This window comes from Nasonia vitripennis, chromosome 4 (assembly GCF_009193385.2).
Source record: "Nasonia vitripennis strain AsymCx chromosome 4, Nvit_psr_1.1, whole genome shotgun sequence".
Taxonomy (NCBI): Eukaryota; Metazoa; Arthropoda; class Insecta; order Hymenoptera; family Pteromalidae; genus Nasonia; species Nasonia vitripennis.
In genome coordinates, this window is record NC_045760.1 from 24,857,653 (window position 1) to 24,876,918 (window position 19,266).

The 19,266-nt window shown below is 45.9% G+C and overlaps 2 protein-coding genes across 3 annotated transcripts in view; both read left to right on the forward strand.

The window, feature by feature from the left end:
* Positions 1–19,266, forward strand: part of LOC100117884 — a 71,298-nt gene that overhangs the window by 25,287 nt on the left and 26,745 nt on the right. The gene's annotated exons all lie outside the window — the stretch shown is intronic.
* LOC107981683 lies at positions 177–1,578 on the forward strand. Its single transcript, XM_016988023.2, has 2 exons — positions 177–965; positions 1,045–1,578. The coding sequence occupies exons 1-2, from the start codon at positions 269–271 to the stop codon at positions 1,560–1,562; spliced, it is 1,215 nt and encodes a 404-aa protein (XP_016843512.1). The 5' UTR covers positions 177–268; the 3' UTR covers positions 1,563–1,578.

Consider the following 19,266-nt stretch of genomic DNA (forward strand, 5'->3'; position numbering starts at 1 on the left):
ACCGTTTGACACAATCTTCTGTTAGTAACATGGAAAAAGTATAGCTTTCTACAGATTAGCCTATCATCTTCCGTATCGAACTCTTGTATATGATTGAGTCACGCCGTCGCCGTCTTAATCATACTTTCTTTATCATCATTGAAAGAGGACAGACTATCGCCACTTTCAGTAAGTCGAAAAGACATCTCGACATTAGTGCAACGTCAACCAGTGAGACAAGACCTTCGCAGCATCCATTTTCAAGTAAAATTTTGAATCGCTCACCATCATGTGGACACTAAAAAAATTAACATCACTCGCGATCCTCTGCTTCACCTTTAACACCATTGACGCAGAGGAGAGAATTGCGTACCAAAAGCACTGGACCTTACCACCTGGATCAAGACTATTTTTCAACGACGACTATTACCAAGAAAGCGATGGATACTACAACCTGACTTACGTCGTGTGCGAAGACTATGCCGACGAACTATTGCCCATATTCGAGAGAAACTGCACAGCCGTACAGCATACACAGCTGGAAAAGAAATGTCCAGTGACATTAAAATCGGACAAAGCCAAAAGATACCTCGCTGATATGATGGTGATTTTTCCCGTCAGCTCGACAAAGGCTGCAATCGTTTGGGTTGATAACGACTACTTAAAATGCATCATCTTGGATTTCCCCACTTGCATAAGCAAAGATGTGATTCTGGGGAAAAGTGAGCATATCGTCGACTTTGTGCATTTTGTTGCCTACGACGATTCTTTTGAAATGGTGATAAATTCTAATTGCGGGGGCAACGCCTACGACAAATTTCACGTCGACATGAAGGGCAACGTCATTTCCGCATCTGTTCCGTGGTATGTCAATCCATCCAGGTACTCTATAGCTGCTTTTAGTCTTCGAGCAGTTGTAATGGATTCGAAATCCAAAGCTTATCTGCACTTCGCCGAGGATCGGATAACATTGATAAAACCCGATGGTAAGTCGTCGCTAAATATTTTACGTTGATATAAACCTCTTGACAAAACATCTCACATAATCGAAATTTGATCCTACAGGATTGGTCTCACTATTAACAGAATTTAGTGACTGGATCATTATTTCTAGAAAGTTAGTATCAACTGCCCACCAGACGATAGGCATTGCTATAAAAAAATTCGGCGATAGCGTCGACGTTTTGCAGTTCGATCAGGAGGGTAAGCTCAAGTTAAAGAGGTCTCTACCGTATGTGGATGATAAACTGGCCTTTCGCAATTTGGCCAATGGTGGATTCTTATTGTTCGCATACCCCAGTGCCAAAAATATGAGGTCGGTCTTTCCGCACAAGTACCAATGGACGAAAGTCGACGCTGACGGAAAAGTCGTGGGCACTATTCAGACCGGGTTTGAACTGAATTGTGATAGTAAGAAAGTGGGCCTTCAGTTGTTTGAGAACGAAGCGAAGGAGTATTGCGCTCAGATTGCATGTGGCTCTTATCATGAGGTTGACATGAAATTGAAATCTGCTACCGTGGGTATTTTGGTGAAATGTGTTAGAGACGAAGATTTTGTTAAGAATAAAACTGAGGTTTCGTAAGTTTTGTTAATTGAATTTTTTATTGTTTTATTTATCCTAAAATAAAATTGATGAATTTTTCAGTTGAATTGAAGGTGTATCTTTAATTAAGAAATTGAACAAAAAAATCATCGGATTGTATTCCATTTAAAATACTTGCATAGCCGCGCCTGCAACAAAAATTATAACATTAGCTTAGAATGTGCATAACCAGCTCTCTGCAGCTCTTGTATCATATAGTACAGATAATTCCACAATCTCACTTCTATTATCATCGTTGAAAAACTCAAACTGACTATCGCCATCAGTTTGGGCACTTCAAAAAGAAGTCTCGACAATCCTGCACTGCATCAACTATATTGCGAAAACGACCTCAGCATAAAGTGTATTTATATAAAGCGTGTGTAAAGAATTACTTCACGCACATAATGTGCACCAACTCCACCACATTATTCGCGTCATGCATTTCAGCGCCAAAAAAGTCCATCCGCGCGCGTTTCCTCATCCGCCGTGTCCCGAAACTCACGCGACAGCTCCTCCGCACTTTTAATCGCTTCATTAACCGTCCGCGTGCATCGGTAACGCCGAAAATCCAATTCGCGCACGCAACGGAGCCTTCAGTCATGCGCAGCTCGCTACAGCGCGCATAACAAACACGATCGCGTGTTTCCGCGGAGATTCACCCCGAAAGCTATCCTCCTCGTTTTTTTCTTTTGGAACTTTCGCGAACCCGGTGTCGAGGACCCTGTCGACCACTCGACCAGTCAGGAATTTCGAGTGAGAGGGACCGCGCGGTAGTTTGTATTAGGATTTTAAAAACCGCGGGGAATTTCAACAGAGCGAATTATCGACGCTGCGCTGGGCAGTTTCGGCGAAGCGCCGAGTGGCTGATTAACGAGCTGAGATGCGCACGTGTGCAGCGAGGACTTGTTATATAGGATATATTAAAAATCGCTGCTGGTTGTTTACGACGAGGATGGTTTCGCCTTCAAACGTATACTCTCCTCCTATTTATATAATCTAATTAAATTCGCATTTAGCACAACAATAATTTCGCCTCATTTCACTCTCCGCTTATGCGCCCGCGGTACAATTATAAACGCTACGACTCTTTCGCAAATTAAATTGTATACTTTCACTGCCTCGCACGCGGACTTGATAAAAAGTGGTATAATTTTTTTCTTCTCCTTAATCGCACCGAATTATGTAAAATATTCCATTCTCATAGGATTATCATTCATCGCGCGCTGCGCTGCAGATGTCGGGAAATTCGCACGTGACGCTCGGCTTTATACGGCCATTGTCGAGCGAGCTTTGTGTTCCTTTTTTTTGCTACACCCAGAAGAAAGTTCCTCGTCACTCTGTGTGAGCATACACCCCGCTGCTTTGACATTCGGCCGAGAGACTGTAATTTCGTCGTTACGTGCAAAGTCGAAAGTGATAACCTTAGCGCTTAAAAAAAGAGGAATTATTTGAAAAATAAGGAGATTCTAAACTGGAGGAGAAGAAGCTTGATAAAGCACTCATTGTCTCTCTTTCTCTGGAGTTAACGAGGCCGCAGGCTTGAACGATCCTCTTCGCGTCAGCGCTCGTGATATTCTTTTAAAATTCAAATTTCACGTGTGTGCTAGTCCTGACCGCCGACGAAAAAAGTGTTCGACGATGAAAGAAGAGCCCAAGCGAGCAAGAGAAAGAAGAGATCATTCCTTCACGATGACGTTCCTCCTCTTTTTTTCCTCCGAGAGCACACACGGCGAGGGAAGATGCGCGGCACAGTAGATTTGCTCAAGCCCTTGCCGCTGGTGCTCTCCAGGGGTCGTCGGTCTCTCGGTTTCGCAGAAAATCTCGCGTCTTTCTTTTTTTCGCTCATTGAGATGTTGGAAAAGTTACTAGTCTAAAAAGCGCGTATTTATGTACACGGAGGATATAACATTTTTTTTTTTAATGAGAAAAAAACGGCCGGCAATTTCCTCGCCGTGAAGCATGAATGATTTACCGCGCTTTCTTCGTGAGAGCCACCGCGATGTATAAAGTAAAAGTTCGCTCAACGAGAGCAAAAGGCACATGACTGAAAAAATTCAAAACTGTTACATGTGTATTGTACTATACTCACACTCGAAGCGCGAGAAATCCATCATACCTCGTTTCCCAATATAACAGCAGCAGCAGTCGAAAACTCTAAATTCGATTATACTTATATACACATAAGTAGCCCTTCCGCGCGAAGAGCATAAGTAAAACTTTCTTCTCTCTCTTTCGTCGTTTGCCAATTTTTGCCTCACCTTACGACACACGGCGCAGTAGCGACGGAGAAAGGCTACTCGTAAACGCCGCCGTAAATTTCGCTCGGCGCTCGGTTTAATTTCGGCTAGCGAGGAAAATTGGCGCGCGCGCGCATATTCTAATGGGAATGAGAAACTCAGAATTATATACGTATACGGCAGCGCGAGCCTGAACTAGAAGCTGTATATAATGCTGTGTACGTCGTGATATACACTGGGCTAATGCATGGATGTGGTTTCGTTTTGCATCAATCGTTGCGGGCGATGATGTTGCGATTGTTCGGGTTAATTGTAGCTCATTGTGTGCTGCTGCTTCTCTTTCTTTTCTTTTTTTTTTGTAGAATATGGGCGTTGGTCTTTTTTCAGTTTCAGAGACGAGGTATTGTTTTTTCGGTTATGGGAACGAGATGCAAATGCGATCGAGATAGGAGGTAGGTTTCGTGCGTCGAATTCAAAAAGAATTTCAGCCGAAAGCCAGCTGACCGATAAACGCGGAGGTGTGAAAGAATAAAAGGTATGTGATAGTTGCCAAATCGAAAACCGAAACAGAGTAGCGAGTGGACGGAAAAATCGTTACCGGTCGGCTTGCTATTTCGCGAGAATTGCAGGTTCGGTTGGTGCAAGCGAAGAGAGATAAAGTTTTTTTCCCGCCAGTTTCTTCATTCCTTTTCAGACACACTCGGTGTGTATTTCATTCGGTCGATTTTTATTGAAAACAAGCTCGAATTCTACAACCCGTTCGCTTAACGCAATATCGCAGTCGCTTACACATTAGCGCGAGTATAGTCCAACATAGGTACATACGATCTTCAAAAATGATTTACACAGCGTCATCGCGCATCGTCATAAAGCGTCTTGAGAACGTAACTCACCGCAAAGCACACACCAGGCTTCAGGTCTCAGCACCGAAAATCGTAACCTCCCCGTAAAAATCCTCGCGGAACGCTCGAGCATATAACCCCGAAAGAGCAGAGAGTGCCGCACGAGTCGGCGCTGGGCTTTGGTGGGCGGCACATGAGAGGAAAGAAAAATATGACGAACCGTTATCGAAATAAAGCGCATCCCCGTCGGCATACTAAACTCGCTGATGCGCTCGCGTATAACAGTATATCAGCCGCGCGTGCGCGCGCGGCCGCAAGAGATAATGTAAGCCTGCGCGCGGGAGTGAGTGTTTAATGCGTCGCGGGATGTGTATACCATACTTCCTTCCGTGTTATATGTATTTGCGCTGATATGCGGCGCTGTGTGCGGACGTTCAACTCGTGGTATTTTATAATGCTGCAGCGTGTCGCGATGCGATTTGGTTTTGAGTTGATAGTTTTTATTGACAATATGCAGTGCGACGTGGAATATAATTATCGTATAAGCGTCTTATTGTATACTCAGCGTTACGCCGAAAAAGCGGGTTAGAGATCGCTAAATGTCTTCGTAAATAGGCTTGAATGTTTTTTTATAGTAAAATTAAATTGTTAATGGATTTGAGTTTAATTTAAGCAAAATCAACCCACTCAGAAATTCTTTCTTTAACAAATGGATTTATAGTTAATCTTGTAACGGGTGTTTTGTATGAAGATATAGCGATACTTCTCTGTGTGAATAGATAACTATTCCATCAAAAACTACAAAAACTATCGCACGATAATCACAAAACTCGAACAATTTTGCGATAGCGGCTTACAAACGCTTATTCGCCCAAGGTAATGCATGAGCATCTGAAGCAGCAGGCCAAACAAGGCAGTTTGAGCATTGCTGGCACACCACTATATCTATAGACTCGACACGTGTATTCTTCATGAGGGAAATGGAAAAGTGCCCATGCGCCACCTATTGTTGCCTGACACAAGCACTGAGAGTTTAGGCGGTGACAAAAAAGCCAATCCAAAACTGCTTTGTTTTGGTATCTGATATCGCTCTATCGCTCCACACATATGTATCTATATGAGCCATTCTACGAAAAAAAATTAATTTACTTATAACAATTAAATGAAGCAAAATTACGAAAAACCAAAAGTTAGTTGCCCTCCGTTATGTAATTATCCATCATTGTGCAAAGTTTCAAGTTATTATAAAAAAATGTTGCCGAGAAAACCTTGAAAAACGCGAGTTTTTTATATTTTTCAATGTTCTTTCGTCGACATATATTGTCATAATAACTAGAAACTTTGCACAATGATGGATAATTACATAACGCAGGGCAACTAACTTTTGGTTTTTCGTAATTTTGCTTCTTTTAATTGTTACAAGTAAATTAATTGTTTTTCTGGTCTGCTATTTTTTGGCGCGAAATTCGAATTTTTAATGGACTTTGAGACCCCCTTAAATGGACCAAAAATTATAACTAGATGTTTTAGTACATTTACAGTTGTTTTTATACTAAAAATTGTTCTCAGAGATAATGAGAAACCGAGTACGGAAAGCCAAAACACCGTTTCCCCACTGAACTACATATCGGCTCAAGGCAAAAAAGAAAACAATGCTACACCACCGAACAGAGCGCAAAAGCAAGTCAGTGTACTTATATACCGACTATACTCGCATACGGGCAATTAAAGCCATACACCGCAGCGGTCTAGTCTATATAGCAGAAATCCCGAATACGTTCCATAAGCTCGCGCGCACATGCCTACATATATAAATGCGCAAAGCGTCGCCCATGGGCTCGAGTCTCTCCCATTAGTCGCGTGTATATATATGCCAGCAGCCATGGGAAAGAATCCGAGCTGAGGTCGCTCTATCCGCTATCTCGTTATGTAGACTCTGTGTGTGTGATGTGTATAATAGTCAGCTGAATGTGGAAGACGGAAAAGGATCGAGTTTACAGCGCGCGGAATTTCGAAATGGGCGGGTTTTACTAGCATGTGGGAGCTGTTGTACGCGTTTGTTTGTGGGTTTTAGGAGCAATTGTTTTGGACTTTGTAAACCAGAATCCAGGTATGCAATTGTCTTGACTGGATTTGATTTTGTCGTTGAAGGTTTTTGGCACGTATATAAACAACTACTTCCAGTGAATCATAAAAGAACACGAGAAAGCAGCATTACACAAATAAATCAGCCCAACTTTCAGCAGACAATCTGCGTGAATTCAGAGATAAACACACACAGGCGTACATCCTGCGATTCTCCGAAATACTCATTAAAATTATCGCAAAATACATCTCCATCCAGCTACTCCAAAATGGCGTTTCCTCCACTCTCTAACGTATACTATATTATAAACAATCAAAACCGATTATTACAATTTACGTAACGAATTATCATCGTTAATTGAAACGTGTCTACGCAACCCAGTCCAAATACACGCACACAGACATACAATTTTCCGGTAACTCGCCTCTCGATCGAACAAGCCGATCACGACAAAAACGAGCAACGGGATCGAATAAATAACAGACACGCGCCACAACCGCGCATAATAACATTCAAAGTAATCGCGTCCGAAATACATATCGCGGAAGGAACAATAAACGCCGGTAATAACACGTCGACTGATATCCGCGCACGGACGTTGCGAAAATCTCTCCGGTTTTCCGTGTGTTTAGCGAAATATAATGTTTGCGCGGGTGTGTGTATTTACGATTACCAATAACAGCGCGCCGCCGCGCGCATTTTCGATAATACGCGAGTTTGATCGTATAACGTGGGCTTTAATGCTCGGCCGCGATTTAATTGCCCTCCGGTTGACGAAAGCTACCAGCTGTGTAATAATATAGGTATAAGAATATACTGTTCGGTTCATCGCGCGCAGATCTTTTATTATCCTTCCGCGGGAGCTTATATACGTATAGGTTATGTAAGCCGCGTCTGTTTCGCGCGCGAAAGAGATAGCGTATTGTATATCCACGGGGTTATAAGGAGAATTACATTTTCCAGGTATATTTTGATCGCGTCTTAAAAATTCAGCGCGCCAGCGATGCCTGCGCTCAGATACAGCCGGTTATACGCTTTAACGATTTTTTTACCGACCGTCGGTAAATCGAGCGCTAGAAATTAAATTATGAGAGCGCGATAGTAAATTAAATTATGGGTTGGAGTTTAATCGCGAAAGGCTGACTTTTTCGGCTGTACACAGTGTTTTACGTGTGTGTGTGTGGGTATGGCGAGTTTTATGCGCTCCCGAGAGCTTATTACATTTGGTAATAACTTGGAGATAAGCGCAGTCGCTCTACTGCGGTGAATGTAAGACACTATTCGAAAAGCTTGTATTCGGGATTTTCGAAAGCGAGAGCGACGTCGAAGAATGAATAACTGGAAATTAAGTCGGCCGACGACGAAGTATTCCGCTGGCGCCCTTAAAGTTCGCTCGACTTTGCCGACTCCGCGTATACCTATAATACATATACCAGCTCAGCTAGTCATTAAGCATACGAGCCATAGATCAATAATTTTTCATCAATTTCACCGCTGCACACTCGCCGTATTTGGCGTATTTTAGAAAGTGTATCGCGCGCTCTTAATTCGGTCTCCCGCAAGCGTACGCGTACACACGCGTATACATAATAAATCCCGAACGAACCACAGGCTTATCTCGCGGATATACACGTGGGCGAAAAGAGAGAGAGAGAGAGAGAGAGAGAGAGAGAGAGAGAGAGAGAGAAAGATACATCCGACATGCGACCGTTGTGCCATGCTCGATCTTGGATACGGAGCGAGATAAGGGTGGCTCGCGAGATAAGGAAGTGGGATGGTTGTGTTTTTGCAAATTTTTTCCGGCAAAGTGCACGACGGGGTTGGGTATACGTCGAGATGAGAGTAGAGGAAGTCGAGGCTGCAGCGGGAGAGAAAACTACGGAGAAGTAGAGGTTACAATTATCGGATCAGCTGTGCGGAGATCGCAGCTACGGTTTTCTTTTTCCGGATCGGAAGAGGCCGTGTGATTGAATGCACCGGCGATGTAAATATCGTTTCGAGTTTTTTATTGCTAGTTTTAGAGGTAATGCGAACTTTCGCCGGTATCAATATTCGACGTTTTATACCGGAACATCAACGTTTCAATATTCGCGCATGAAATAATGTGGATAAAAAATTGTACAAGAACGTTCACCCGTTTACCGATGGAAAATGTATTCAACGTAAAATAGTAAAACTTGATATCTTCTTTAAAATAGCAAAAGTTGAAAATTGCTCAACCTTTTAAAATAAAAACTACACGACGCAACAACGCCATCAAACACCGCATCCTCCATCCTCATAACAGAGCATCTGCACCTCAGCGTGTCCATCTACTCCTCTCCAAACACACTATACAACATCACACAGCGCTCGACTTTGGCCTGCTTGTTCTCTCTGCTGTGGCCGTGCGCACGACGCCACACCTCTCCAGCACACGTACATACATACTCTAGGCGCAACGTCTGGCAATTTGCCTGGATCTCGTGCGAATCCGGTGAAAGTCCATGGGCTGCAGCCGCTCCTCGCGCAGCTCCTCGAGTCTCCGTCGGTGAAATCCGCGCGCGATCGACGACCTTGAACTTATACGCATCCTAGAGAGTGACAATCGGCTCTCGCGCGCGTGTGTGTGCCAGTTTACTGATTAGTGGGATACACGAGAAGGTGTGTGGAGAAAGGGAAATCGAGGTCGCGAAAAGGGAAAAGTGCACGCGACGCAGGTTGTGTCCTCCTTTTCTGCGACGATGACGATGCCCAGAGTCGAGAGCGCTGACGTTGTTTACGGTCGAATCGCATTTTTTCTCTCTCTCTCTCTCTCTCTCTCTCTCTCTCTCTCTCGTGTATAGAAAGTTGCGGTTTTTGAGAGTATTTATACGTACACATACTTCTAAATATAAACCCCCCGCTGACACGCGGGCTATCTCGTCCGTCGTCGCGTACAATAGCAGTAAACCTCTCAGCGACACGAGATATACGAAATCTCGTCGGGGGAAAAGGCGGCGCCGGTGTCGGTGCCAAAGCCAACTCCGCGTACACCTCGATAAGCCTTGGCGATAGGGCTGAATGGGCCCGTAAATAGCCGCACAATGTGCCACAACCTCGCCTCGCGAATTATGCCTTTTTTCAGGCCGAAAAACCAGCCGCGGAGCTATGGATAAGATAGACAGCAGCCCTGACGCGTTGTTCTGTCTTTTTTACAACGACGCGAGGAATCGAGGACGGTGTATTATGTTTTACAGAGCCGCGAGGGATATATCGCTTTTCGTATATCCCTGTAAGCCGATAGCGGCTTCGTTGCTTCTATTACACTTGCCGTAAGCGAGTGTCTCTGTGTATCTGATTAGAAGTCGATCCGCGAGCGCGTTTGAGCGAGACGCCTCGAAATACAGTACGCTGGGGGTGTCGCGTACAGGTGCAGCGCGAGACCAAACGAGTTTCTCGGGATAATAATAATCGTTACGTGTGGCTTTTACCTTGTGTGTGCAGAGGAAGCCGCAAATAACTCTAAAATGTCTCTGTCCCACTAATAAAGCAAACGTTGCTTCGAACGCGGGCTATGCAAATCTCCGGAAAGTATACAGCGACTCTCATCTCTCAGCGCAGCTCATACCTGTATATCAGTATATAGTGTAGTAAACAATGCGAGGTGAAAGCGAAATTAAGATTTTTCGAAACAGCCGCCTCTATTCTTATCACTGCCTACCGGATCGCTGCATGGACTTTCACACCTCCAGTCCAGCGTTGCGTTGTTATAACCCTTACTGCGCTTCGAGCCGAGAAGGAGGAGTGTCACGATTCCACAATCTTCTCGTCTCCCCCTCGATGTTCTCTTTCCCGCCGATACCGATCGGACGAGCGTTTACACAGCTGTTTTCGAGATGTTACAAAGCCGCGAACAAAAGGATCTCGCCGTGCTGCCCCCTAGCGTCGAGTCGAGTATAATATTCACTTTCACCACCCTGAAAAGAGAGAGAGAGAGAGAGAGAGAGAGAGAGAGAGAGAGAGAGAGAGAGAGAGAGAGAGAGAGAGATCTCGGCGGCTGTAAATCGCGGCAAATAATTCGCCGATTTACGAGTTACACGCACACCTCCTCCATCTGCGTGCCGGCAATCCTCGTAACTTCGGAGAACGAGAAAAAGAGACACGAGAACGCGGAGCTGCAGTGTAATCCGAGGAAGTCGGAAGTCGCGCGTATGATCGATCGTTTCCGGGATCGATTATCGATAATTTACAAGCCGCGCGGATACCCTTGAACCGTGTAGTGTTCCTATACGCACACGTACGTCGAGAGGGAGGTGGACGATCAGAAATAAAAAACGACGACGACGAGGATGGTCCTTTTCGCATAGCTGCATAATATTTACATACTCCGGCGGGAGATGCGCGACCGGCTTATATCTGAGCGGAGGATCTTTCCAGCTTCGCTCCTGGAGCCATTATCGGCCTCGTTTGTGTAATTGCCGGACCGCGCGTGAATCATCGAGGGCTCTCGTGTTCGAGGATGGCTATCTTATCCCAATGATTTTGTTTCCTCGGATTTATACCTTCTCTTTTCTCTCTGTTTCAGGTTGGTCCTCTACCTTGGCTTACAATTTTCCCTATTATACACGTAGCAGCGAAGGTGAGTCCAGCCGAGGAAAAATCGAAAAGTCCGGCTCGTTACAGCCGTAATGAAGCGATCTCCCGCGTTCATCGAGCACTACTTCCTATATCGACGGCTCGTAACTTTTTACAACCGATCGTTTCCGCGATTTCTCTTTGTTACACGCGCGGGACCGTGTATGATTCGCGGTTCGCCGCCGATATACTTGTGGCCACTCGCTATAATATACTGTATGCGGTTGTGGCAGAAAGAGAGAGACCATTGTTGCGGCGGCGACAACGCGTTGACGGATTGGCTCCATCGCTTTTTCGATATGCCGCGCGGGGAGAAACTTCGAGGAAGTGCGAGGCTTGTATTAAATTTCGCGGTTCTGTGCAGTGTGCCTTCTGTCCCTTGTCAATTAACATCGGAGATATAGTCTTATGTACCGCACTGTTTCTTTAATTGACTGCCCGTTATAAAGAGACGGAACAATACAGCGGCATATCCAAATACACCCGCCGATACCGATCGCCGATCCGCGAAGAGCCCGCTGAATTCGCCCAGACAGACAAAGAGAGCAGAGTTCTATATATAACGATAATCTCTATCCCCGAAGGGGTCGCACGAGTCCCATTGTAATCAATAAACACAGCCCGACGAGTTTCTCCTCTCTCCACACAGCCGATCGCGATATCCGGAGCGCTATGGGCCTGATCCTCTAATAGACTCGAAAATTTCTCGGAATGCAAAGCGCAGCCCTACGAAATCTCTCGGCATTATCGCTACGGAATCGGCCCAATTATATGCACTCTGTGCATAATGGACCACCGACTATGTACTCTCCTCTCGATAATCGAGCGAAGCTCGCGGTGAAATTTCGCCAGGAATTTTCAAGATTGATGCCTAATCGCACTTTCGACGCGATGATAAATCGCTGCAGCTACCGCAAAGTTGGTCAACGCACACGCCGGGGCATATATTGTTTCTTCCGCGAGCTCTCGCGTGTGCGCACTTCACGCGCAAGAGGAGAAACCTTAATGAGACTTTATATGCGTGCACGTGAATGCGTGTATGTATCGATGCCGCAACTACGACGATCGCGTCTAATCGTTTCGAAAGCACATCTCTTTTCTCTCCCGAATTTTCACTCAGGTTATATGTACTCTTTTATTTTTCGGAGGGCATAAATCGTATGTTTTGTAAATCCTCCGATTGGAGCTTACGATGACTATATCTCCGTTAAAAACTGCCGAATAACAATAAGGATCACGATTCGTCTCAGTCTGCTTCCTCTCCACGCGCTTTCTTATTTTCTCTTTCTTCGAATTGCAAAATCCGAGTATCCTCCGATTATACACGCGAAACTAATCCGATTACGCTTTCCCCGTGTGGAGATCGAAAATGTATCGTTTCGCGAAAAGTAAAGCGCATCGTCCAACTTCTCCACCGCTCAATTACCCCAGCGCCGCCGAAATTGCATCTCCCCGCACTCAAGCTTTTCCGAAAAAAAACAGCCTAATTGCTCAGCCGACGCGTTTCTAAACGGCTCATCCTCATTACAACTCGCTTAATTCATCTCCTGCAACACAACGCCGTCAGTGCATAAGGAGCAAAAACTGCTGCACACGTACACTGCTGCTCCACTTTGCATCGCGTTACTCGCCTACATAGACGCGTATGCGCTTGCGAAAGAAAGTCTCGGATGCAGCACTGGGATTTTGAAATATAGCGCGCGGCATTAGATCCGCGCTTGCACTGAAACATATACAGCTGGAATCGATGGGTCGCTTCGATGGAAAAATCGCGAAGGATTTTCTTTTCGCGAGATCAGAGCAGTCCTGCGTTGGGAAACCCGAGAGAGCTGATCTCGAAATGATATGTGATATTTTCGAAATAAGAATGCGCGCGACGGTAATGACTGCGCTGTCCGATGGCGAAGACAATGTTTCGTCGATGGAAAAACAAAGTCTGATTAGCTCTTGGCACATAATTGATGTGTCTGTGTATTATAGCGTCGCTCGAGGTTGTTAGCGGCCCCGAGCGATTGTTAATTGGTAGTTTTTCGTCTGGACGTTTCAACGTTTTTTGTTCGCCGAGATAAGGCTCACTTTTGTATATTTTTCGCGTCGTGACATTGTCCTCGTTATGAACTGTCCGAAAGGAGCAACGCTGGGGTTTTCTCACGCGCGGGAGAGATCAGTCTGCGATCGAATTGGCTGAAAAAACGAAAGAATGCTCCGAGAGATTGGTAATACCGTCATCATTTCCACATAAAGACACATTGTCGTCATTAATATTTCCTCGCGGATAGGAGGATTACTAATTACTTTTCGCCTTATAAGGCCGCGGGCACATAAGGGACTTTATGATCGCAATAAGTCGAGCGTCGAACATATCGGTCGACTTCAATTAGAGGCTGCGATCGACAATCGTGTGAGAACACATATTTTATATTTACGATTTCTCCCTCAGGAGGAGAAAAAAATCGCGGAATCTGGGACGGATAAATTCGTTCAGCGCAGTAAAGATCGAGATCTCCGGGCACTTGTGTCGTTTACGATCCCGGAGAATCTGCATCGTTACTCTTCCGTACTGTCCCATAATAATACACATATAGAATAGCGACAGTCATAATCGCCGCGAAAATCGTAAACACGAGAGACCCGCGATGTGTTTTTCGAGGGAGAAATCGGTAACAACCGATCCGCCACACGACTCCTCCGCCGCGCGTGCCCCGAGATAAGCCGCGACTTCTAATCACTATATACCGATATGACGAGAGAGCCGGAGCTAATTATCCCGATAAAGCCAGGCACGGGAGCAAAAAGCCGATCGTTAGCGCGGCCCCCGGTAATTGACGTCGATCGCAATTTAGGCGAGCCGTAAGTACAGCTCTTGTGTGTACGTCTGTCTTTCCCATAGACACAGGAGACGCGAGAGATAGAGAAAGAAGTGTGGATATAGAGAGCTCCCCCGCGGCGCGCGAGCGATGTTACGATTCGGTGCCGAGGTTAACCGCGGCCGTGGGATCGGTTACGATTGTTGCCGATTTTCGCGAGAGAAAGACGTGCGCCGTAGGGGGGAGTGGCCTATGGACGTGTTCTCTGTGTGTGCGAACGGAAGCTTAGCTTATCGGCGGGATTGGGCAATTTCGGAAAACCTCTCGGTCGGGGTTGCTGCTGCTGTCAAACTTCACACCGATCAAAAATGCGTAGCAGGGCAGAGCAAACCGGTAGCAGCCGAAGTGCCTCTAATTCGAGCGATCCCACAGTGTGTACTGCCGCTTACACGCGATCCCGCTATAGGATCACGGCCGGAATTAGGAATGGAGCGAGTTACCCAATGGGTCACACTCGCCGTAAGTGTATATAATGTAGCGGGACAGCAGCCTTTTCCTTTCACGGCCGCGCATAACAAAATTTCACGCTGCGCCTCGCCCAGCGGGTGGACGCTTTGGTAACGGAAGGCAGAGGAGAGAAAAAAAGGTAATTGAATGTTACACCCGCGTTTTCGGGGGCTTATTACGGACGCGTAATGAAGCTTAATTGGCGGACCGTTGCTCGTCTTTCTGTGTGTCTCGGATGCAAGGGCAATTTTTCAGGAAAAAATTTACCGTTCGGGAGAGAGCTTCATTGAATTAGGATGTTTTGTATCGCGCGGCTGTATCGATTCGTCTAATTTGATTACGCGTGGAAGGCGTCTTGAAATATTATAAGAGAATGCGCCGTATTAAGACAGCTCTGATAAAATAGAACCGTATCGTAAATTAAGCGCCCGATATAAAGGCAAATTGAGTTGTGTATCGGTAAATTTATCGCCGAATCGGCAGCGCATATAAAACATAAACGCTCGAGATTTATAACGTTCGTTTATTTTTATCGACCCACCGCGATAAACGACGATTTATATTTACTCGCGACGAGCTGCGCGTTACAATGCAAAATTGGAAGTTCAGGGTATAATTACAACATCAAGCGCCACGTATAAAAATCCGAAAACGCAATTTGCGCTCATCGGGTGAAGGTCGGCCTGACTCATCGCCGACTTTTCAATTTCGAGTATTTAAGGGACGGTAAATCCTCTCGGCGGAGCTCGCGCTGCCAAATAATTTTCAGGCTTTATGAAGACTTTAAGCGTTTCTTTATTTACCGAGAATATTATTTCAGAAACGTTCTCCTCGCCGGCGAAGCCAATTAGCCGCGACTGTCGTAAGTATAGTCGAGAAAATAGTGCACCGATAATCAAAGCGAGATACTACTAGACTCGGTGAAAAAGAAAAATTAGATTAACCAAGCCGTCAGATAGAGGACGCCGCTGTTAGAAAAAGAAAGACTCGCGCGACGAAAAGAGAAAGAGTCGCCCAACGCATTGTAATTCATCCTGTCATCGATACCGCACGTCCCGAAACCTTTCAAGCGCTTCTGTCGCCGCCTCGGGCGTGTCTGGCATTCGTCGTCGAGTCGCACAATGCATCGCGCTGACTTAGAAGCCGCTTAGGAATTCATTGCCCTCCGAGAGAGGAAAGCTTCCGGTCGCCAGGAAGTGCGCGTATAACGGATAACGTTGGTTTTCCAAGAGGGAAAAAATCGGCATGCCGCGGACACACGGACTTTACGAGCTTGTAAGCCCTCGCGTGAGCGCGCGCGACAATAAACCAGGAAATAAATTACGATTCGCAAGTGTAAATCCAACTCCCACGCCGAGTAAGAGAGAGAGAGAGAGAGTGCGCTTTACAGCGCGTCTCTCTCGTAAAACTCGGCTCTCCTGTGCTATCGACTTTCAAGCGACGAATTTCCTTCGAAATTTTCGTACGCGGCTTCGGAAAGGCTAGAGAAAAGCCGGGCGTGGAGGCCTGCAGTAAAGCTCGGAGATTTACGGAGATGAAATTTGAAAAACGCGACGGCGTGTGGGGTCGAGGGAGAGAGAGAAGCTAGAGAAGATCCTAGAGAGATATGCCGATGTGACGTGTGGGTTATGGGTCGAGCCGAGCGTAAAGTGTCGGGCTTATTCGCGGATGATTGTATGGGAGACACGTTGTTGCGAGAGAGGAGCTACGATCGACGAGGGGAGTAAATTAGGCTGGAATTTTATGGGATAATTACTGCGCCTAGCCATTATCGTCCGTTATGGCTCTCGAATGTGCAAATAAAATTAGCATGTTCTCACACCACGCAGACTCTCCGAAAATCAATTCTCCAAGCGCGTAACCCTCTTCGACGAAGGAAGAAGCTGTGATGAGCTCGCGTAAATCAAACAGCCGCTCGGGAGTGTCTCTTGTTCTCCTTTTTCTTCCATATGCGTTTCTCTTTTGTTTTTCGGGCTACATAGTATCGAATTTCCGAGGTCTGATTAATGGCCCGATGAGATTTGCAAATTGCCTGTTACGCAAGAACGGATTACGTGCCGAGATCGAGCGATTAGTTTCGGCTGTGCGTAATTGATTTTCAAATTGAAAGTGCAAAACTAACGATAGCCAAGAAGCCGCGTCGTCCCACGCGCGCGAATTAAAATAGCCCCGCGCAAAACTAACAAACGTAAGCAACGATAACGACATCGAAATATCGCCACCATTAAATGCCCCTGTATACTCTCTGCGCGAACAATATCCGCCGATGCTCTTCTTCCGCGTATTATAAACGACTTCCTTCGGTCTACGCACAAACGGTCGGGCTAATATCGCTAAATAATCGGCGTCATAACCGAAGCTCGCGCATAGGCATACTGCGCGGAATTCATTCCCGATCGGTATCCATAAATCGACGGGGTGGTTTCCTAGCCGCATTAGCATTTAAAGGAGAAGAGGACGACGGGACTCGTCGGCGGGTTTATGCGACGACGCATAAGCTCATGGGAATACGGCGCTTTTGAGAAATCGCCAGCTTTGATTAATAAAACATAAATGCTGTACATTGTTCTATAGCATATCCTGTTAAATACACCAGCATATTTACACAGCCTATTCCAAATCAATCGCCTTCTCGGGGCTATAAGAGCATTCAGAAGCGTATTTCACAGCTCTGCTCACAAAGGGCTTCTGCCACAGATACCTCAGCGGATAACCCTGAAATATAGTTTTAGAAAACTACCGAGAGCTCTCTTGCTCGCCAGCGAGAGAGAGAGAGAGAGAGAGAGAGAGAGAGAGAGAGAGAGAGAGAGAGAGAGAGAGAGAAAGAACAAGAGCCTTAAACCGTCAGTATCTAAATCCCTCTCGCGTGTCGCGCAAAACCACAGCTGCAGCAACAGCGCGATTTACGCGCGTATACGTCTCTCTGCTGCGCGACTCGTGGGAGTAGGTACATAGAGAGAGAGAGAGAGAGAAGCGAGAGACGTTTATCCTCGTCCATGTATCATATACAGTTCTCTCTGAGCTGAGCAAGCGGTGAAAATGAAAGACTCGCGCTGCGGGTGGTGCGACAGTGCGTGGACTGGAATGTGGATCTTTTTTGGTTCAATAATTAATCGAGACCATTGGATTCGGTACTGTGATTTGCGAATTGAGTTGTATCGAAAATAACTGAATTTCGAAATTCCAACGCACACGACAATATAACAACACAGTCTACATGAAGAAAAAAAGAAGCCTATTGCCAAACAATCAGCTGCCGGCGTGTACATGCATAGATCCACGAAAAATTAGTAATCCCGCGCACACAACATTCCAGGCTGGAAAATTAGAAGCCGCGCCGCGCGCGATAGAAAATAGATAAGAGCGAGTAGCGCCGCGGCCGCGTGTACAATGGGCGGCAAGAAATCTCTCGCTCCGGCGTTATGCTGCACAACAAAGAGAGAGAGAGAGAGAGAGAGAGAGAGAGAGAGAGGGAGTCGTGTCTTGTGAAATATCGCGGCGGCGAGGCTCATTGTAGTATACCAGAAGAGAGAGAGAGAGATGGCAGTTTTACGCGAGGAAAAAGGTTCTGCTGCTGCACGGGACACGTTGATAACGACGCTGTGTTGTTGGCTTTGAATGATTGGATGTATTGATTTTTTTTTGCAGTGAAGATTTGGTGAAAGGTGATGTGAGCTTAAAAAAAAAATACTCAGCTCTACTGTCAGATCTCGACTAGTGTCTACAGGTGTGACTCTCGCAGTTGGATGAAGAAATTCAGAAACAAGCGCCATAACAACGTACATCTCCCGAAACAAAAAGAAACAGCTCTCGCCGTACACACACGCAGCAGTCTTCGGACATCGGCGAATAAGCGAAAGAGAGAGTAGCCGATGCTATCATCGGTAAAGTTGCGAGCGATGATGGCTCGGCGCGATTAGCTCCTCCGGCTTTTTGTTTCTCCATTGACAAATTGAGGCATTAATTTGACGATTTACGTATACATTGCGGCGTCGATCGCAGATTACACGGTTGCGTGTATACCTATGCTTTGCGGATCGATGCCCTGAATGTTATCGAACCTGTGTGTGGAGATGCGTCTATTAAGTGTGAACTTGTCACTGGGATATGGTAATTAAACTCTGATAGCAAGAGAATGAGCTTTTTGTTTGCCCATCGTGACAAATTGAAATATGAATCTATCGGTCCTCCGATCGGCGCCGGTTGATGGCTCTGATGAGACACAGCTTCGAACACGTGTACCGTTTGTGTAAGCCTTTTTGTCTCGGCGTAATCGATCCTAATCGACGTATGCCGCTCTTTTAATTGATTCCGTAGCTGTCATTCAGTGCGTGTCGGCTGAAGAAGGACGAAAGCGTTTCGAAAATTCTCGACTGACCCAATTTCCCACGAAAACTGGAAGTCGGCGTCGTTTCGTTTCGTAATCCTCTTATTTTGACCGAACAAGAGGAGGAATATTCGAGCGCATCCATCATACCCGAAAAGACAGTCGGAAAATAAAACAAGTCGAGTAGCGGATTCCGATCGAAGGCGCATCATCATTACAAGTGTTAATTGGCCTCTCTGGCTCATTATGCCCGGTACACGGGTACGCGTACAGTTATGCCGATCACCGAATCATCGTCC

Excerpts from the sequence above, each read along its gene's own strand:
- LOC107981683 (XM_016988023.2), top strand. The coding sequence starts at position 269 with ATGTGGACACTAAAAAAATTAACATCACTCGCGATCCTCTGCTTCACC. Across the intron at positions 966-1,044 it reads AACATTGATAAAACCCGATG|GATTGGTCTCACTATTAACA; the intron begins GTAAGTCGTCGC and ends TTGATCCTACAG.